The following is a 22,991-nucleotide window of genomic DNA, read 5'->3' on the forward strand; positions in this document are numbered from 1 at the left end:
TAAACACAATCAATATCGTAGAGACCACAACACGAATTAAAACAAAAGCAATGCCGTCAAGGTTTGCTGCCATAGAAACCTGAAGGGAATGAGGCAGGATTTCGAACCTGCATTGTGGACACAGTACTGAAGATAAAAAGACCAATTAATAGAGCGGGAACTTTAGCGACTCTTCACGCTGTTCTGCATTTGATCTCGGCTCTTTCAACCCAATCTCAACTATGCCAGAATTGGCTCACTGCAGTTCAGTCTGCAAATTATCTATAGGTAAAGGCGCCAAGTCAGAAGACTGCTGAGCAGCTCACAGTTGGGGCTTAGTCCTGCACTAAAAATTGTATGATGTTTTCCTTAGATTATGCCTTAATGGCGGGATTGGTCACTGCACTGTGCTGACATGTCTGTTGTATTAAATAATCGTATTCCCCATAACATAACAATTGTTTGAGAATTGCTGCACTGTTATTCCTGTGTGAAATGTATGAATAAATTGACAACGGGATCTTACGAGTTGGGCACAGGTCTCTTTGTGGTCTAACACTGTCCAAACCCTGCTGCCTGTGTTGGGCTGGTTTCATACATCCATGTTTCGTGATCCAAACAGACCTGGACAGTACTGATAGTGATAGAGACTACAGTGCTCCACATTAATTGCCCAGGGAAGATGTTGAGACCCACAGCCTTTCTGTGCATTGCGTTCTGTATTTGGATCATAAAACAAGGATGTGTGATACTAGCCTCAGACTATGCAGAGGCAGGCGGATGTGTAATACCAGCCTCAGACTGTGCAGAGGCAGGCGGATGTGTGATACCAGCCTCAGACTATCCAGAGGCAGGCGAATGTGTGGTATCAACTTCAAACTGTGCAAAGTCAGGTGGATAAGTGATACTATTCTCAGTCTGTGCAGTCAGGCACATGTGTGATACCAGCTTCAGACTGTGCAGAGTCACGCAGATGAGTGATACCACCCTCAGACTGTGCAAAGTCAGGTGGATATGTGATACGATCCTCAGACTGTGCAGAATCAGGCGGATGAGTGATACCAGCTTCAACTTGTGCAGAGTCACACCCTTTTAAGCAGGAAAAATATCACCATTTAGTTGCCAATTTATTCATACATCTGTAGAAGAAATAACAGGGAGACAACTGTTATGGAGAAAAAAGCACTCCATAATTGTTATTTCAGGAGCCATATAACTACGTAGTACAACAGGCAGCTGAGAGAACAGACAGGTCATCTTTACGCTGGCCATACACATCGACAGCCAGTTATTACTCCTAGTCCCCATACACAAACAGTACACTTGGCTAACTGGGCATGCATACATTCTGAATGGGGAGAGGAGAATGAGGTTCCACCAGACACCTCCTTCGGTGGTTTATGTTCCCCTGGGAACAAAAGAATGGGGAATTGGAATTGAACACGCACAGTCTTCCTTTTACACCGTGATGTCTGTTGGAGAAGAGTCAATAGGCTCCCTATTTATATTGTAGGGCAAGCCAGATGCAAATAAATAATTGTTAAGCTAACAATGTGTATGGCCAGCTTTAGAATCAAGATGTGGACATCACCATTATAAGACCTCAGAAAAGGTCACAGTTTTATACACTAAGCTAGACATAATTACCTATATTTTTAGATGAGAACAATGAAGGATTGTCACAATGGTCACTAGTTTTCTGGTTATCAGTCTTCCCTTCAGGCTAATGTGGAGCAAGCAGATGCATAGCTACTAGAGAAGTTCCCAACCAACCTCCTGGATGCTGGTTGTCCACTTGATGACGACTAGCTGGCTGCACCAGGGACAGCATATTGCCTGGTGGTCTCAGCGTGGATTCTAACTTGTGGAATTTGTGAATTCGATCTCTGACCAGAATGGCATCAGGCCTCTCGTCATGTGCTAAGACTTGTCTGGATATGTACCAGCCAGGGTCTTTCTTTTGTACCACATTAGTGATTTCTGCTACAAGATCAGACCCTATATCACTAGGGTTATATTTATGGACATGAACAACATCTTCCCTTTCTCCTAGGAGTTTGGAAAGGACGGAATAGAAATCACCTGTGCAAGGAAAAAACAGAACAGATAAAATAGAGAAAAGGAGATTAAGACAGAATCATAGTGGACACAAAATGTTCATTTATCTTTATTATATTAACCTGGTACATCCATACTTCATATACAATACCAAGTGAAGAACAATTTCAGGGGCTGTGAGTGCATCCAATATATAAATCGCAGCAGATTAGTCTGTCTGGCAATTCTAAGCAGAATTATTTGACTGTCTTTGGCTTTCTTTAGAGATTTTTCCACAACCATTGAAATGATTTTCTCAATTGATACAATAGGAACACAAGAATTATCACTTGGCATACTTATGGAATAATGTGATTCTCACTGCAGTAAGTAAAAAAACAACTGCCCCCCCTAAAAAAAAAATGAATTTTTGTTATTTTTTTATGCAATTATGCACAGACTATTTTATAATATATAAGCATCTTTGAGTTCTTCAAAAATATTTGTACACTATGATATTTCTATACCAATCCCACTATGTCACAGTGAAGCAATATACGAGCTAGAACATCTCTACTAAATATAATGGCCAAGTTCAGTGAACAGGTGACCTTACAAGAAATGTTTCAGATTGGTCTGTAAATGGTGAAACACTAGGATAGTTCAGTGTTAACAATGCACTGCAGAGGATAAAAAGAATACTAAAGCCCTACAAATGCAAAAACACGGAACCATCTATAATTCATTAATATAAACAAGACCTATTGACCCACCAGACAAGATTGGATCAAGCAGACCGAACACCAATGGCTCAGTAACAACTTTTCATTCCCTAGCGTGACCTGAAAGGGTATATGCACGTCATCTTTTTCAGGAGGGTCTGTTCGGAAACCCACCTAAAAAACCTCCAAAACTTTACAGTCCTCAAAAGATTTAACATATACATTTCTATATAAGAATGATTAGCTTTACATCTGTTCAGTCTTTTGATCATCGCTTAACCACTTCAAGTTTCAAAACATACAAAGTGGTTAAAAAAAGTGACCTGACAATTCTTGCACGTTCCACTTGGAAGATGCCAGAAAGTAAATAAAGATATCTATGGGGAGTTTAAAAAGACAGACACCTGGTTTCTTTTGTGGCATTTTAAAAGTGCCACAAAAAATGACGGAGTTTCCAGAAGGGGTTCCACTTAAAAAAAACATCCCCTAAAGCAGGCTTTACACGTTATGATTAAGCATACGATATCGTATGCGATCGTAACCGCCCCCATCGTATGTGCGGCACGTTCAATTTGTTGAACGTGTCGCACAAACGATTATTTGCCATCACACGTACTTATCCCTCCATACGACCTCGATGTGGGCGTCGAACGTCCACTTCCTGGAGTGGGAGGGATGTTCGGCGTCACATCGACGTGACGCGGCAGCCGGCCAATAGAAGCGGAGGGGCGGAGATGAGCCCACCTCCTTCCTTTCGCATTGCCGGCGGGAGCCGCGGGACACAAGTAAGATCTGTTCATCATTCCCGGGGTGTCACACACTGCGATGTGTGCTACCTCGGGAACAATGAACAACCTCACGTTCAATTTTTAGCAATTGAACGACGTGCATGCGATGAACGTTTTAACGTTCAATGGCAATTGCACGTAGCTGTCACACGCTACAATATAACTTATGATTCCGGATGTGCGTCACTTACGACGTGACCCCGCCGACACATAGTAAGATATATTGTAGCGTGTAAAGCCCGCTTTAATTGCACATACCCTTAATTCTGCAATCAAATTGCTGATGAGGCCATATTTCTCTTTGGATGTTGTTAACCAGACAGATATTTTGACATAAGACAGAGTAAAGTAGTTAGATCTGGGTCATATATGTTTGACAAAACAAAGCAATATACAGTATTTAACAAAAGTGAGTACACCCCTCACATTTTTGTAAATATTCAATTATAACTTTTCATAGGACAATACTGAAGATCTGACACTTTGATACAATGTAATGTAGTCAGTGTACGGCTTGTATAACAGTGTAAATTTGGTGTGTGCTCTACAGAACTCAAGACAGAGCCATTAATGTCTAAACGGCTGGCAACAAAAGTGAGTACACCCATAAGTGAAAATGGCAAAATTTTGCACAAGTAACTATTTTCCTTCCCTGATGTTGTGTGACTCATCAGTGCTACAAGGTCTCAGGTGTGAATGTGGAGCAGGTGTGTTACATTTTGATGTTATCGCTCACACACTCATACTGGTCACTGGACGTTTATCAAGGCTCCTCATGGCAAAAAATTCTCTGAATATCTGAAAAAAGAATTGTTGCTCTACATAAAGATGGCCTGGGCTATAAAAAGATTTTCCATCACCTTGAAACTGAGCTGCAGCACGGTGGTCAAGATCATACAATGGTATAACAAGATAGGTTCCACTCAGAACAGGCCTCACCATGGTCGATCAAAGAAGATGAATGCACATGTTCAGCGTCATATCCAGAGGTTGTCTCTTCAAACTAAACATATGAGTGATGCCAGAATTGCTGAAGAGGTTAAAAAGGTGGGGGGTCAGCCTGCCAGTGCTCAGACCATACACCGCACATTGAATAAATTGTTCTGCCTACCTGTCATCCCAGAAGTAAGCCTTTTCTAAATATGATACACAAGAAAGCCCACAAACAGTTTGCTGAAGATATGCAAACTAAGTACATGGATTAGTAGAACCATGTCCTGGGTCTGATGAGACAGAGATAAACCTTTTCAGTTAAGATGGTGTCAAGCAGGTGTAGCGGCAACCAGAAGAGGAGTACAAAGACAAGTGTGTCCTGCCTACAGTCAAGCATGTTGGTGGAAGTATCATGACTGCTGCCAGCTGTGGGGAGCTAATGTTCATTGAGGGAACCATGAATGCCAATAAGTACTGAGATATTAAAGCAGCGCATGATCCCCTACCTTCAGAAACTGGACTACAGGGCTGAATTCCAACAAGATAATGATCCCAAACACACCTCTAAGATGATTACTGCCTTGCTAATGAAACGGAGGGTAAAGGTGCTGGCCTGGCCCTGTATGTCTCCAGACCTAAACACCATTGAGAATCTTTGGGGTATCAGGTGGAGGAGCACAAAGTCTCTAACATCCGTTACGTGATGTCATCATGGAGGACTGGAAGAGGATTCCAATGGCTTCTGTGGCACTTTAGTGAACTCCATCCCAAAGAGAGTTAAGGCAGTGCTAATAATGGTGGTCACACAAGATAGACAGTTTGGGCACAATTTGGACATTTTCACTTAGGGGGCACTCACTTTTGTTGGCAGCATTTTCACATTAATGGTTGTGTTGTTGAGTTATTTAGCGGGCACACCAAAGTTAGACCATTTTACAAGCTTCACACTAACTGCTTTACATTCCGTCAAAGTGTCATATCTTAAGTGTTCTCCCATGAAAAGATAACATTAAATATTATATATTTTTTTCCAGATCAGATGTCAAATAATAATGAGCAGCTTAAACACTTCCCAGCCTTCAATGCCTAAACGTCTAAAAGAAGTGACAAAAGACACAATATATGCACTGCAATTCCTTTTTACATTGCTGTACATTATGTTCATTCTTTGTGCTAGTTTTTATCATATTATTCTAGGTGGATTCAAGGCAGAATCCATCTGATAACATACGCTTAAAAGGATTTTTTCTCTTTAATATTTACACTTTTTTAAGTTAGTTTATATTGCTTTTGCAGGCCTGCACAACCAAACATACACTTCCATACAGTGTGCACATATTTATATTGAATTTTTTTGATAGAAAATAGAAAAAAAATGAGAAACTTTTGTACAAGTACAACATGTGTTGCCAGACTGGTAAGGAAACTGAAATAATGTGACAATGACTTCCTGCCACTATAAACCAGCGGGTGGTTAGTGCAGACAGTATGTTCACCTATCGGGAATGTATTCCGAAGATCTTATGGAAACAATATGTTTTGCTGGGGAAAAAAAAAACAGAAATACCAATTCTACTCCCAGACAAAGTATGCTTTCACATATAACAATGTTTTGTTCAAAATTTTTAGACAAATCTAATTAGGTATCATATTAAGCTGGCTAGACTAAGCACAATGGAACTTGTCCAGTCAAGCAAAGCATATGCTGACAATAATTACTTTCTCAAAGTAAAAGTAATGCAATTAACATAGAGAAAGGAGTCAATTAGTTATTATTAAGACTAGCAGAAAAGTACAGAAGCTGTAGTTTTTATTCCAAAGACTGCTACAGGTGCCCAATCCATGCATCTTATGCCTCCTTCACATGTCCGTGCAAAACACGAACGTTTTGCACAGTCCGTTGTGGTGTTCTGTGGGCCATCCGTGTGTGTGTGTGTGTGTGTGCGCTATCCGCAGATAGTACACGGACAGTATGAACTTGTATACTTACTTGGCTCCGGCGCAGCTGTCACTTGTTTCTGGGTCCAGAGTCAGTGAAGTGAATATTCATGATGCATAATGAGCAGGGCGCGGAAGCAACAGCAGAGCCAAACACAGGGAAGTATAAAAATCCTCTTTTTTTAGTGACTTGGCTGTCATCCAGTAAGTGTCACACTAATGTCACATGGATTACATCAGGTGTGACATCCATGCTGCCGGCCAGAAATGGACATGTAGCCCTGTGGAGCACACGCATGTGAAAACACGGACATGTAACCCACTGAATTTAATGGGACTATGTTAGAGTTGAGCGAGTAGCTAACTATTCATACTCGCTATACTTATAACGAGTACTGTCTAATACTCGCGTATTTGTTCTGAATAGCGTTTGCAATGCAAGTCAATGGGGAAAAACTTGCAATGTAACGAGTAACCTGAATGCCGTACTTTTCGTGCAAGTAGCGAATAGTGCGGAATTCACTGACAGACTGCTCTGGATGGTAATAACTGGCATGACAAAAAACAAATATAGATCTGCTGGCCGAAGATAGTTGGGGCACTTTCATACATGTGAGATGGTTGGCTGATCCCAGCTAATATCTACTGTTTATGGGTACTTGTATGTATTGCATCTTCAAATAAATCACTAATTTCTGACTTAATGTTGGTAACGTGTAATTTTATACCTATACTACATATACTATATGGATAAAAGTATTAGGACACAATCATTTTAGAAAGTACAAGTCCTTTTACAGAGGTCACTTAACCCAAGGTGGTCCTGTAATGGGACACCACCGTGTTAACAAAAAGTTACAAAACGGGGTTTCTGACTAACGAGGCTCATAGTGCATAAAAGTCGCCAAAGCTCTGTCTACACAGTTACTACAGAACTTAAAACATATACTGGCATTACCATCAGCACAAAAACTACACTGGGAGCCTCACTGCATGGGTTTCCATGGCTAAGCAGCAACACACAAGCCTTACAAAGCCTACAATTACTGAACTCTGAAGCAGTAGACACATGTCCTGGGGAGAAACACGTCATACTTCTTCACCTGGTAGTCTGATGGATCAGTCTGTGTTTGGCAATTGCCAGGAGAACTTTATCTGTCCAAATATACTTTATGTCAACTGTAAAGTTTGTTGGAGGTGAGAATGTTTTTCAGGGGTTGGCCCAATGAAGGGAAATCTTAATGTTGGCCAATCATTGACTTCCTTTAGGGTTCAGGTCAAGTCCGGGTCCCAAAATGAATCTTATCTAAAGTCCGGCTGAACCCAAATTTCCACGGGTTTTCTCATCTGTAATGTCATGTTGATAGTTAAGAATATTTTGCATTACAACCCAATTTAACCAACTGACAGAGGTCTCTACACTGGGATCCATACCAAGATATTTTGGACAATTTTATTTTTACAACTTTGTGGGAACAGATAGGAAAGGCCTTTTGTCTTTCCCAGCATTACTGTGCCTCAGTACACAAAGCAGTGTCCATAAAGGCTTGGTTGATTAAGATTGCTGTGGAAAATTTAGGCTGGGTTCACACATAGCGACAGCGATAACGACGTCGCTGTTACGTCACCATTTTCTGTGACGTAACAGCGACCTAGTAAGTCGCTGTTATGATCGCTGCTTAGCTGTCAAACACAGCGACGCAGCAGCGATCATAACGTCGCTACATGTGCAGAGAGCAGGGAGCCACGCACACTGCTTAGCTCTGGCTCCCTGCTCTCCTAGCTACAGTACACATCGGGTTAATTAACCAGATGTGTACTGCAGCTACATGTGCAGAGAGCAGCGCACACTGCTTAGCGCTGGCTCCCTGCTCTCCTAGCTACAGTACACATCGGGTTAATTAACCCGATGTGTACTGCAGCTACATGTGCAGAGAGCAGGAGCCGGCACTGGCAGTGAGAGCGGCGGAGGCTGGTAACGAAGGTAAATATCGGGTAACCACCTTGGTTACCCGATGTTTACCCTGGTTACAGCTTACCGCAGGCTGTCAGACGCCGGCTCCTGCTCTCTGCACATTCAGGATTGTTGCTCTCTCGCTGTCACACACAGCGATGTGTGCTTATCAGCGGGAGAGCAACAATAAAATAACGAACCAGGGCTGTGTGTAACGAGCAGCGATCTCACAGCTGGGGCCAGATCGCTGCTCAGTGTCACACACAGCGAGATCGCTAATGAGGTCACTGTTGCGTCACCAAAACCGTGACGTAGCAGCGATTTCGGTAGCGATCTCGCTATGTGTGAAGCACCCCTTAGTGAAGCAGCACAGATCTCTGACCTCAAACCCATCGAACACAAACTAAAATAGAGATAATAAGGCAAGGCTTCTAGTCAAACATCAGTGTCCGACATCACCAATGCTCTTGTAAACTGCAAAAATTCCCTTAGACACTCCAGAATTCTACGAGAGCCTTCCCAGAAGAGTGAAAGTTGTGTTGGCCACAATCCACAATACCATAAGAAAACCTATGGATACAGAATGGTATGTCATAACAGCTCCTGTAGGTGTACGAATACATTATATATCTATATAATGTAAATATACAGGTTACAAAAAATTCATGCCCTTACAAAAATAAATCAATATAATATCTTCAAATTACTTTGTTTTTTTTTTTTTCAAGTTCGAACCTCCGATAAAGGCTTCTTGATGTATGCTAAGTTGACAGTCCAGGAGAATATTTGCTTTACATCCCAATTAAACCAACTGACACTTGGATCCCACTCAAGCAACAAAAGCTCCCTTATTAAAACGCTTCTTTTTTTTTATAAACAGTGCAGGACTTTGTCTATTAGCTGAAGGAAAGATGAACTACAAAAAGTGTCCTCAGCTCTACAGGAGAATGCAACATGTCCTTGCATTGCAAGGATGGATTTCAACGGGCATCATGTAATGCTTCTTCCACCTGTAGTTGTGTTTCTATAAAATGGAATATTTGCACCTAGATTTCCAAACAAATTACCTACTGTCATCAGGGAATCTTTATCTTGAAAAAAAAATTGTCCAAAGAGGACAGCCCCCTTAGGCAATAAAATGTTGGCCTTGAACATCCATCCTACATGTATTAATTAAAGGGTTTGCTAATAAACACAAGTTATTACCTACAAAAACTAGCCTAATTCAGCAAAATGGGTAACTTTTATCCCTGTTATAATGCCCCAGCTGTGCACATGTGCAACCTGTATTCATTCTTTATGGGGTTGCAGAGCGTTGCATTCAATTTTTTACGGTAGCCATATAAAGACTAAACAGAATGGCCCTAGAATGTCTTACCTGCCCCGTCATTTTGTAAAGGGGATAAAAGTTCCCCAATCTGCCAGTTTGGTGCAGGTCATGGGTGTAGGAAAGCCACTGATCCACAAGGTTTCACCAATCCTGTGGATAGGTGATTACATGTTTTGACTGGACAACCCCTTTAATCATTTACGGAGTACTTAGCGGAACACATAACAGTCTTGCCGGTCAGCACTTTGCATAATAGAAATCACTTTTTGAAAGTCATAATAAAAATACACAATGAGATTTTAATAGAGGCTAAGAAACTCCTATGCGGTGACCGCCAACTTGAAAACATGACCTTAATAGACTGTGTCATGTTTGCAAACAATCTTTAACTTTCCAATTATTTGTAGCTGAGTTTCCATGCACGGATCTAGGAGATGAGTCCCTCCGGTGAGATAATCTCATCTCAGCAAATAATTACTACAGTTATTAGTGCACCTCCATAAGTAAATTATAATTAAGGAAAACACTTTCCTCTACCTGAAACCCATCGGCGATGATGAGGACATGGAACAAAGCATCCTTATAGCTTACAGCGTGAAATACTGTCTAAGCTGAATTGTTTACTGGCAATTAAAGTAGAACAGCTCTACAGACTGCATCAAAGAGTGTAGAACAACAGAAAAGGATTCACACAGGGAAGATTATATACTGTAAAGGCTGGCTACACCTCTGCTGCATCAGACAACATACTGAAGGGTGAATGGAAAATTTGTGCCTACAAAGAATACCTATGATTATACAAGCATTGTAAATGCCTGTGAAAAAGTAACGTTTTGCTGAGAAATTTGTGTTATATAATATAATAGACCTTTTTTATTGCTGAAATGCAAAATGAAATCATGAATACTGTGTGATTGAATCCTAATCTTGCTTCCGGACTATAATTGTTGGCCATTGACTTACTTATCTGTTCCCTAACTCTTTATTAAAAAAGGAAAAAACAGAACATACAATGGATTAGCAAAAAGTAGGGGAGAATTAGAAGGCACAATGAATTGAGAATCCGTTTTATAATCCTAGAGTGTCTTACATTAATTAGCTCACCAGGATGGCGCAGCGGTGGCGGTAGAGCGGCTCAGGAGGATGGGTTGGCGATGCTGCTGGCTCAGAGGACAGGGGTGTTTGCAGCTCAGGAGGGTCACAGGACGGAAGTTTAGCAATACTTATGGCTCTGCGTGTTGCGGATCAGGAGGATCGACGATACTGTGGGCTCAGGGGTGTCGCGGCGGGAGCTATTGAGCCTGTCAGCGGTTGACGCAATAGACTTCAAGAAAATGGCTGCGGAAGCATCATGTATGCAGGGTGCCCTCGGAGAGATCTAAATCTGCGCTTCCGCAGATCCAATTTTTCTTTTGTTAAACCCTACATCTAAGCACGCTGTTGTTACCCCAAGTGTGAGCCATACAAACACTGCAAGCGGCTTGCACAGGGCTGAGCACCGACCGTCTCTGAGCACAGCGTTGCTCGCGTGAGTTACGTTTGCATGTAAAGCATCTAAACTCTGAACCCAAGCTCTGTTATTTTTTAAGTTGGTGTGTGGTTCAAAAATTGAACCTCAGGTTCGCTCATCTCTTATACCAAAAATTATTTAATTTGCCATATGCCAGAATAATGAGAGAATGTTTCAAGGCATTTTATTACTTTCTGCAAAGTGAAAAGTTTACATTCATTTTAATAGTATTTGGTGCTATTGCCCTTAAACTTTTTTCCATTGGGTATAACACGTTTTGGATATCCTTCCACAAGTATCTCACAATAGTTGGTAGGAATTTAAGCCCTTTCCTCCTGATGGAACTGGTGTAACTGAGCCATGTTTGTAGGTTGCCTTGCTCGCATCGACCTTTTCAGCTTTGCCCATAAATTGTCAATAGGATTGAGATCACAGCTTTGTGATGGCCACTGCAAGACATTGACTTTGTTATTCTTAAGCCCATTTCTAACCAGTTTGGCAATATGATTTTGGTCACTGTTCATTTGGAAGACCCATTTCTGCCCAAGCTTTAAGCTCCTGGCCAATGTCTTGAAATATTGCTTTAGTATTGCCACACAAGCTTCTTTCCTCATTATACCATCTATTTTGTGAAGTGCACCAGTCCATCCTGCAGCAAAACAGCCCCACAATATAATGCTGCCATTCCCATGTTTCACAGTCGGGTTTGTGTTCTTAGGCTTCAAAGCTTCTTCTTTTCCCCACAAAATAACGATGGTCATTATGGCCAAACCATTCAATTTAGGTTTTGTCAGACCACAGGACAGGTCTCCAAAAATTAAGGTCTTTGTTCCTGTGTGCATCTGCAAACATTAATCTGGCTTTTTATGTTTCTTTTGAAGTAATGGCTTCTTCCTGGCAGAGTGGCCTTTCAGTTTATGCTGATACAGTAATTGTTTCACTGTGGATAATGACACAATCTTACCAGCTTCTGCCAGCTTCTTCACAAGGTCATTTGCTTTTGTTCTTGGGTTGATATGCACATGTCTGACCAAAGCATGTCCATCTCTGGTACACAGAACAAGTCTCCTTCCTGAGCAAAATGAATCCTGGAAATTCAAATCTTGTTTGTACTGGTGTATAATTGTTTGTACAGATGAATGAGGTAGCTTCAGGGATCTGGAACTTGCAGCCAAGGATGAACCAGACTTGTGCAAATCCACAATTCTATTCCTGAGATCTTGGCTGATTTAATTTGACTTTCCCATGATGCTATGAAAAGAAGCAGTGTTCAAAATACATCCACAGGTGTGTCTCAGAAGCTTCCAAAGACTTGACATCATCATATGGGCTGTTCCATATTGGCAAAGTACTTTAGTGTATGTAAAATTATGACTTTGCAGAAAGTAATAAAAATGTCTTCAAACATTCTCCCTCTCTCATGATTCTGGTATTTGGCAAATATAAATCATTTTGGTAATCCTGATTGACTTAAAACAGGAAAGCTTTATTCTGATTTCATGTCCGATAGTGAGAAAAGCATGCAGATGTGTCTTTTTAGATAGTGTATGTAAACTTCTGGTTTCAACTTTTTATATATTTTTATTATTTATTTTTCCACAAACTTCAAGTTTGAAAAACATTATCTCTTACAAATGTTCAGTATAATCATCGTGCTTGAGTCTGGTCTCTGTTCATGTCTCATAATACTGGCATTGCCTATCCGTCCACAAACAATATAAAAGGGTGTAATAACAATCTAATGATGATCACTATGGAGATTTGGCAAGCATCTTTAATAATACCGGAATACTCAATATTATAAAATGTTTAGTGCTAAAAGTTTAAAAGACTTGGCTATAAAAAGGGACTGAGGGACTGAACGTAAGCCGAAAATCTTATTACTGCCCGATATTTACAGTATTCACTATTCAAAGAAAGTCAAGGCACAGATCTAGGTCATAGCATTCGGACCTCCACAAGACAATTTTATATTGCCTCCTAGAATAAACCCATTCTTATGTTAACTGTAATAGTGTGCAAACCACAATATATAATGTATCTAGAAGAGATGAAATATCTGGTAGCTGACCTGTCGTAGTGAAATGATGTAAGACAGATTACAAGGTGTTGTTTAAAGAACTCATCCATCAGTCCTAGATCTACAATGTTCTAATCGGAAGGGAAAATGCACAGATGGATGGACTCGACATTTTTGTGCAATAACAAGACACACACAAAGGTTACCATTACTCAACCGGTGTCATCCAGAATCGGAGATCAATGTCCACTGTGTCAAAGGCCAGTTTATTGCATACGGTAGGAAAAAAAAAGTACCACTGATACGCACAGCCATACCCAAATATTTGCAGTCCTGTCTTCAAAGCCTAATGAAATAGGCTGTCAATGACATATGAACTAATATGGAAAAAATGTACAGATTCTTTATATGCTCCGAACCCTCACTATGATTGCATTTTCTTCTTAACAAAAACACAACTGTATCGCATTTAATTGCATACCGTAGGTTGAAAAAAGACCTAGGTCCATCTAGTTCAACCTTCCTCCACCAATTCTATATTTTGTCATTAAGTCATTTATAACCAACAATGTTGTGTGTACTGAGGAAATCATCCAGCCCTTTTTTGAAAGCTGTTATAGTATCTGCCATTACTACCTCTTGTGGTAGAGCATTCCACAGTCTGACTGCTCTAACTATAAAGAACCCTTTCCTATTTAGCTGTCGGAATCGCTTTTCTTCCACTCGCAGTGAGTGCTTTCTGGTCCTTAGTATTATCTTTGGAGGGAATAAGTCATGTGCCAGTCTTTTGTATCAACCTCACACGTATTTATACATAGAAATGAGATCCCCTCTGAGACGCCTTTTTTCTAATCTAAACAAACCCAACTTTTTCAATTCTTCCTTTATCGAAGCTGGAGGCTAAGGGCTGGAGGCTAAGGATTAAACATTCATTTTTAACCAAATGATATATATGCGAAACACAGATCTCATCAACTTCAATAGAATTTTGTCAAGTTAAACAATGTTCTGAAAAGCATCCATAGTTGTCTACAGTCGTCATAGAAGATGTATAGGAAAACTCTGCAAATCAGTCAATATATCCAGCTTCTGATGTACTGAATCTTCTTTCCGCCCCATTTCAGGGATTTCAATGTTAAAAATAAATGAAGGATGGAAAGTGACCGACAATATAGAGCTTTCTATATATTACTCTTACCAGGATGAACATGGGAACACTTAATCGGCTTTACTAGTTATCACGTCATTATTTGAAAAAGAAAAAAAATGAGCTCTAAGAATTACCAACATCAATCTGCAAAGCACAGCTTCATACAAATGCCGCAGAGCAAACATTGATGTCATAGAAGGGAGAGATAGTGTGACGATGTCTCCTATGCAGCCCACACATTCATTAGTAACTATGGTGCTAAAGTCCACTATTTGGATAACACAAACTCTAAATTCCCCAGAATAAAATAATAACAGACCCCCCCTTATCTCACCGGTGCCATAACAGCAATGGGTGCGCCACGTGTCCCAGAACTCAGGCAATATTGTTAAGCCATGTGAACACTGTAGACAATCATTGGCCAATAATGAGCCAATAAAGTTCATCTGACGGAAGTAAGTGAAGCAGTGCCTTAGTGGCCACTGATTAGGTGCATGGTTCACATGGCAAAACAGGTCCCATGAGCCTCGGGATACCCGGCGTGGTCAATACTGGGACACCGCTGGGGTGGAAGGTGAGCATCTGCTATGTTTATTTTACACTAAGGATATAGTATATAAGAAGGGTCTGTCCGCTACTCAGGCCTGTAAAAGGACCTGTCGGGTAAACTTGTGTTTTAGCGATCAAGGTGATAGTTTCAGGTCCAGGTACCATTAATGACTTTGTAATTCCTTTATACCATTCATCAAAATGGTCCTGAATTTTAATGACCTAATACGTATTTTGATTACAAAACTTAAACTTTTACAATGTAAAGTGAAGCTAATGTATTTGTAATATTTTAGGAATATGATGTGAGAAAGTGATTGCCCTCGTGGAATAATTCTACAGCTATAAGGAGAACACGCTATATAAAGGATACCAGCTCTATACTTCATCACTGCCTCCATCTCGTGCTTGTCCGGCACCATATAAATCTTCGGAGGGTTGAATGTGAACCTTGCACCATTTCAGATTACTTTTTATTTGCCACTATAAGCATTAAGTGGTTTCTGTATCTTTTTGAGCTGTAGTTTAAGACTTTTCTGATGTACTACAAAGGTGTTTTGGCCCTAAAAATATCAAACATATTTTCTCTAAACTATGAAACCTGTAGAACGAACTGGGTAATATTTTTTTTATTTTACAGCAATCACTCAAATGCTGTTTTGGGGCTATGAACAAGCTTAACGATCACAAAGAAAGCTGATTAACATGAAATAAGGCAGAGGAAGGGTCCTTACTGCTATAAACTATTGAGGGTGTTTTTCGTGCATTTTTTTCTGCCACAAAACCTTAGTTTTCTGTGTTTTTGGTGCGCGTTTTATGTAAACGCGCACCAAAAAAAGTGCGTTTTTTACTAAACTTTTTACACTTCCTCAGTGACTTGTAGTGTGAAAAATCATGGCAGACACTAAAAAGAATTCACATGTTTATTCTTTCAACAACCAAGGAGATTGACAAAACCATCCGGAAAAAAAAGCAGGTGTTTTGTGTGTGTGCATGAGATTTCTGCAATCTCATACTTTGCTGGGACTGTGAAGGCAGAGATTTATTAGCATGAATTTGCATAAAAACAAGGCAAAAACCACGCTAAAAAATACAGCAAAAACGCCCTGTGTGAACGTAGTCTTACACTCTGGATCAGCTCTTCCTTATAACGCTGTGTTGTACTGTTCCTCTATTAGCTGAAAATGTCATCTTGTGCCGCAAAAAAACAAACCCCAATATAGTTCCATCAGAGAAAAAATAAAAAAGCTATAGCTCTCAGAATACGGCAATGCAAAACCAATTATTTTTCTATAAAATTGTTTCTATTGTGAAAAAGTGGCAAAACATAAAAAAATTACATAAATGTGGTATCGCTGTATTCGTATTGACCCGAAGAATAAAGCGGTCTTATCACTCTTACGACACAGTGAACAGAGTGAAAAATCAACAACAAAAATTCTTGAATTGCTGTTTCTTCTTTATTCTGCCACACAAAAAGCAGAATAGAAAGCAGGGATTAAATGTAAATCTCTGAAAAACATGATTCCGACAAAATCCCCAATGGAAAATTTACTGTAATGAGGCAGAGGGATTCACTTTGAACTCCCATCTGGCCTGTGGTCCGGTGGTGTCCATCTTTTTCAATGTATATTTAGGCATGCACAAAAGTGCGGTTAACAATAGTTTTTTTGCACCCTTGAAAAGACAGACTCTGCTGTACAGAGGCCAAACAGAATCCTGCTGCCTCATTAGTGATTGGATCCCTCAGGGGTTTCACCTGAACCACGTATTTCAAAGATGTACATGGAAACCCTAATGTAAGTGGTCAAGATAGAGCATGGAATAAATATGAACTGATCCAAAATGCTCTTTACCTCAAATTGACACCAATAGCATTCAACTCAACCCACAAAATGAGTCCACATTAAGGTCCGCAGAAACATAGGGGTCATCCATGTTACTAGTAATAGAAAGGCTCTGGAAAAACGCTATGGCTCCCACCAAAAGGAAATCCAGCAAAATCTGCACTCCAAAATCCAAATGCCCCCCTCCCTCTTGAGCACCACAATGTGCCTAAACCACAGTTAATGTCACCATGTTTGACGTTGTAGTGAGGAGAGCCACTTAATTTACGAGGTGGTGTGTCTCCAGAAATATGATCTGGGCACAATGTACGGGCTTTACAATGTACTGGGCACTACAAGGGCTTATTTGCAATGTTTAGTTCTGCAACATTCACTGCGTATGACTCCATGGCTGTTTTCCAGAGACAAAATTGTCACTATATCTGTAGATGAATTACCAGAGGAGTGTAATTTCCAAAATGTAGTCACTTGAGGGGGGTTTATGTTGTTCTGGCACTTAGAGACTAGAGATGAGCGAACCGGTCGCGGTTCGGCTCGAGGTCGGTTCTCCAAACGGAGCTCCCGTTCGAGTTCGGTTCGTCGAACGTTCGACGAACCAAACTCGAACTGCATAGGAAACAATGGCAGGCATTCACAAACACATAAAAACACCTAGAAAACACCCTCAAAGGTGTCCAAAAGGTGATAAACAACTCACAACACAACACAAACACATGGGAAAGTGACAAGGACATATACTCATGCAAAAACAAAAGAGCTGGACAAGGAAAAAGAGAAGGACACACAGATATATGAGTATATGCAAGGAAACATCGATGCCATTACTGTGCAACTTGAGCCCTGCTCATTTTAGGCTTCCAATCTGGATAAATTGCCTGAGATTGCCACGTACGCCTTGGGGATCTTGTCGTGTCCTGCAGCCAGCGTTCTCTCGGAACCTGTCTTCAGTGCTGCTGGGGGTCTGCTGGCAGATAAGCACACGTGTCTGTCCACTGACAATGTGGACATGGCTCTCAGAGGACTTTTCTTCCCCTGGGTCAGCCAAGGGACGGGAAAGGCACGCGTATTTTTGAGAGTGCTTCATGCAAAGCATCTTTTTCTTTTTCAAAAGGGGGGGTCAACTGATGCCAGTCAAGTGGGGTGTGTGTGGCCCAATTAGTGGCAACGAGGGAGACTGTGGTTGGAGTCCCCTTGCTGTGTTTTACATGATTTTCGAAGGGCATGACATGCCTAAGAGGTTGAGTTTCATCATCTGCAACTTGTTGGCAACAGAAAGGCTGCCTTTACATCCTTTTGAGACCGAGGATTTTCGAGACCTTATGCCCATTGCAGTGCCCCAAGAGCCGATGGCCAGTCGTCACTCCTTCTCCAAGAAAGGCGTGCCCGCGCTAACACAGTAGGTCGCACACAACCTCATCGATTCCTTGAGAAACTCTGTGTGTGACAGGGTGCATTTCACCACAGATACTTGGACCAGTAAGCATGGACAGGGGAGTTACATGTTGCTGACTGGGCACTCGGTAACTATGGTGAGAGATTGAGAAGGGTTTGCTGTACAAGTCTTGCCATCCCCACGACTTGTGTGTCAATCCTTCCTCTGTATGTACAAGTTCCTCCACTGCTTCTGCCTCCTCAACCTCGTGTGGGTCCTCCACCTCGGCCCAAACCCTGTGTGGTCAGTCCACCCTTCCTTGTAACTGCGCCCAAGGAATCCCACACACCTCCTTACTATGCTGGCAGCAGAGCTCAAGGCCATCAGGCGGTCAAATGTTTACTTTGAAATGTAGGGGAAATGTGAGACACCGCTGAGGAATTGTGGACGGTTAGCTCTGGAGAGTGAGACCGAGTTTCATCAATGGTTGTCTCCACTCAACCAGCAGCCAGGGAAGGTCAGGTGCGATAATGATGCAAACCAGTCTGCGACCCTTCTTCAGTGCAATGTGGCACACGTGCCTTGTATGGCTCAGGTGTTGAACCTGGTTGTCCAGCAATTTTTAAAACACTATCCCGGCCTACATGGCCTTCTGACCAGGGCACGGTGTAACGCCTGCCTGGATCGACACACTCAGATGGGCTGTAAAGGATAGGCTAGAGGCAAGCCACTCACCAAGCTGGACACCCAGAACCCTGAAACCCTTTAACCCCTATACAGTGATTTGGAATTACACAGGGCCCAAGTTGATCAATACCTGTGGAAGTCTGCAGTTCCAGAGAATAGTAGTCATGCAGGGTCAAAAACATTAATTGAGGAAGAGGAACAGAATGGGATGGCCAGGACTTAATCAGAAAACAAGCAGAGGTGAAATGCGGATCGGCCAACGAGGTACATAAACAGCAAGCAGGAAAAGTAGTCAGGTAACAAGAACACAAACTCATAAAACTGAACTGGGGTAACAGTAACAAAAGGTTCATAGCTTTGTCTGGCAGTGGTCTGCAGACAGGAGGGGCCTAAAAAAGGGTGTGGTGTCTTCCCATTGGTTGAAGCTGAATGATGGTACTTCATCTGTGAGATACCCACCACCTACATTCAGCCTGTGGTTCTGTATCTGTCAAGGTAACGCAACCCAGTGGGTGACCATAACCTGCGTCCACCTGCGCCGCAGGCATCGACTCCTTTCCCATCATCAGCACTATGCACGAAAGGAACACGTTGTCACCTGGCGACCGGAGTACAAATTGATTGAGTGGACTACGTTGGTGACTTAACAGCCGTGTGCGGCAATGATGCAAACCTGTCTGCGGCCCTTCGTCAGGGCAATGTGACACACGTGCCTTGTATGGCTCACGTGTTGAACCTGGTTGTCCAGCAATTTTTAAAATACCATCCCGGCCTACATGGCCTTGTGCAGCGGGCACGCTGCTATGTGCTCACTTTCATCCTTCGCACCCAGCAGCTCAACAACTTTCATCGCTCCTGAAGTCTTAGGGTCTGGCGGTTAAACGCCGGAAATGCGATGTTCCGACACGCAGGAATTGGAATCTGTACATGTTGCAGCGTCTGTGGCAGCACCGCAGAGCCCTGCTGAAATACGGTATGATGTATACCCTGGGCTAACTTGATCCAGAGGTGGTGCAGATCACGCTGCTGGAGTGGTGTCAGATCAAGGACCTATGCACCCTTCTACACAGTTTACAAATGTCGACGAAGATGTTTAGCACTAGCGATGCCATTCTCAGCGTGACAATTCTGGTCATCTACAAGATGGAGCACACTGTAAGCATTATTCGGAGTCAGGTGTTGGTCCAAGAGGAAGGGGAGGAAGTACAGGAGGAATCATATGCAGAAGGGATAATAAGATGTACAAGGTCCATACGTTGAACGGCACCTAGGCGGCAGACATGGTGGGGGATAGGGATTAACAAGGGCGCATAGTATCAGCAAAAATTGTTGAGGAAGGTGCAGGAGCCCATGAAGAAATGGAGGACGAACTTGCGATGGGCATGGAAGACTCAGCAGATGAGTGAGAGCTTGCTCACATTTCGGTTGTGCGAGGTTGGGGGGAGAGGGCAGAGGAAGGAGGCACGATTCTCACCTCTCTGCCACCAACAAACCAAGGACTTGGTCCTCCTGGATGCACAAGACACATGAGCGCCTTCTTGCTGCACTACCAACAACATGACCCTCGGATTGTACGAATTCGAAGTAATGCTAACTACTGGGTTGCCACACTGTTAGATCCCCGGTACAAGACAAAATTTGGCGAAATAATTCCTGCCATAGAAAGGGACGCACGTATACAGGAGTATCTGTAGAAGGTGGTACGGATTCTTAGATCTGCTTTTCCAGTAAACACCAGTGCTGCACAGAGTGAATCTCAACGCTTTGTCATGGATAGGAGGAAATGGGCTTTTACTTGTCCACATCTGAGGGACCGAGGGCTGGCTGCTGGGTTGAGATGGCATTGAGTACGGTGTCCCTGCAGAGTTGCACTTTTGGTCATATACCAAATGAGTTGAAAAAGGACAAATGCTGGTGGAAAGGGGAACAGGTGTGTTGGAAAGGGGAAAAAAGTTTTTGTCCGTGGGTTTGGTGGTTAAGCAAAAGTAACATTTGATGAAGAAACACCATCTGTTACGGTGGGACTGGCAGATTTGGATAAGGTGGTATATACTATGTTACCGGTATATAACAAAAATTAAAAAGAAAAGAAAGAGAAAGGTATATATCCCCATCAGCAGTCAATGTCCACCGTGCTCTCAGATGGAAAAGGAGAGGTTGGCAAATGGAAGGTTAGGTGGAGGATACAGATCTGTGTGGCTATGAAACTAATAGTTGCTTGAACCGAGTTAGACGCCACTTGGATCTTGAGACTGGGAGCCCTGTTAGCATCACAGGGTCCACATACCCACCCAGCCCAGGAACTCCCTGTTAACATCACAGGGGCCATTCAGTACACTGACCGTGTGCATTGGGGCCACACCTGTGGACAGCAGGCGCATCACCAGCAGCAGGCCTGTTAATGCCACTGGGCTGCACAAGCAGGACTTGTAGGACAGGAGCTGGTCTTAACCGTTCTGCGTTACCAACTGTGGTGGCGGCCTGCATCGACGCCCTATCCCTGCCTACCTCTGGCCTAAAGCCGCAATGGGTTCAACACATGGAGGTGTGCTCTTTCGGAGCATAACAGAAGACTGCGCACCTCCTTGTTGGCTCCAGCCCGTTTTATAACCTGGGTCCGCCCCAAACCAGGGTGGGCCACAATGCACCTCCTGGAGACAAAAGCAGAGTGACACGTCATGAGTGGCATAACTAGCGTCCTATTTGGAACCGCAACTTCAATAATGACCTCATGGCTGCCACGACACAAACACCTCCCCAGTCATCGTCTGACCATCAATAATGAGGTGACAAGTCATAGGGGCGGGCCTCTGCAAGCCATTTGGGAGTGGCCTGGCCACATCGTCAGGACACCTGATGCCCTGTGGTCTATATGGGCCCCCCACATCAGGGGCAGGGCCAAAGAGTTCATTACCGGACCTAGTTTCTGATGCAGTAAGTGCCTGAGCATGGTCAGTTGCATGAAATAGAGTCTCTGAAAAAAGACTATCAGCTTTAGCATGGTGTCTAGGCACAAAACAGGACTTAGACCCGGCACGGAATGCAAGTACCTGTGCAAAGAGGCTTTTCGCACTAAGTGTGGGAGCACGCGCTGTATCCCGAAATGAAGACTTAGCCTCAGGAATGGCACAGTCAGGCTGAGCATACTCACTAGGCGAAACACTGTAGTTAGGCTGCAGCTGGGGTAAATCGGCACACGCATGCGCACTAGCTGCCTCTCCACACTTACACGTGGAGGAGAAATTGCTCTTCGGGTGTGGACTTGGAGATGCTGTCTATGAACAGAAGGAAAAGCTAAAGGAAGCCTCACTTTCTATCCCTCCGAATTATCAAATGCAGCAATGAATTCCCTGAGTTTGCTAGAACATTAGCGTAGCAAAATGTGCATGAGGGTGTCCTGCACAGGTGCTAGAAATAGCTTGGCACCAGTGGGACAAAAATGAAATACAACATCCAGTTCAATGATGCCACTAAATGGCAGTATTTTTTGCTATCATTATAGCTTATTAAAAACAGAGCAGGAGGGTGTCCTGCACAGGTGCTGCACATAGATTTGCACCAGTGGGGCACTAATGGAGTACAACAGCCACTTCTTGTATGCCACTAAGTTTACTCTATTTCTGGTATTATAATGTATTAGAAACAATGAGTTTGAGTGTGCAATGCAGGCAGAGGTGCTGCAAATATCTTTACACTAGTGGGACAATACAGAAGTCCAATAGCCACGTTTAGGATGCCACTAAGTTTCCTCAGTGTTTGCTAGTATAATGGCTTAGTAACAATGAGTTTGAGTGTGCAATGCAGGCAGACGTGCTGCAAATATCTTTGCACTAGTGGGACTATACAGAAGTCCAATAGCCACGTTTAGGATGCCACTAAGTTCACTCAGTGTTTGCTAGTATAATGGCTTAGTTATAATGAGTTTGAGTGTGCAATGCAGGCAGATGTGCTGCAAATATCTGTGCACTAGTGGGACAATACAGAAGTCCAACAGCCACGTTTAGGATGCCACTAAGTTTCCTCAGTGTTTGCTAGTATAATGGCTTAGTAACAATGAGTTTGAGTGTGCAATACAGGCAGACGTGCTGCAAATATCTTTGCACTAGTGGGACTATACAGAAGTCCAATAGCCACGTTTAGGATGCCACTAAGTTCACTCAGTGTTTGCTAGTATA

At 42.5% G+C, this 22,991-nt stretch overlaps 1 protein-coding gene across 5 annotated transcripts in view; it reads right to left on the reverse strand.

The window, feature by feature from the left end:
- PAM (peptidylglycine alpha-amidating monooxygenase) overlaps positions 1–22,991 on the reverse strand; it is a 280,372-nt gene that overhangs the window by 46,338 nt on the left and 211,043 nt on the right. For 3 of the 5 annotated variants that reach the window (XM_075325056.1, XM_075325054.1, XM_075325055.1), the window contains exon 15: positions 1,753–2,061. The exons of the other annotated variants lie outside the window; for them this stretch is intronic. In XM_075325056.1, coding sequence (XP_075181171.1) covers positions 1,753–2,061 — 309 coding nt within the window. The remainder of the gene's footprint in view (positions 1–1,752; positions 2,062–22,991) is intronic. 5 annotated transcript variants of the gene reach the window in all.

The sequence above is a fragment of the Anomaloglossus baeobatrachus genome, chromosome 1 (genome assembly GCF_048569485.1).
Source record: "Anomaloglossus baeobatrachus isolate aAnoBae1 chromosome 1, aAnoBae1.hap1, whole genome shotgun sequence".
NCBI classification, from domain to species: Eukaryota; Metazoa; Chordata; class Amphibia; order Anura; family Aromobatidae; genus Anomaloglossus; species Anomaloglossus baeobatrachus.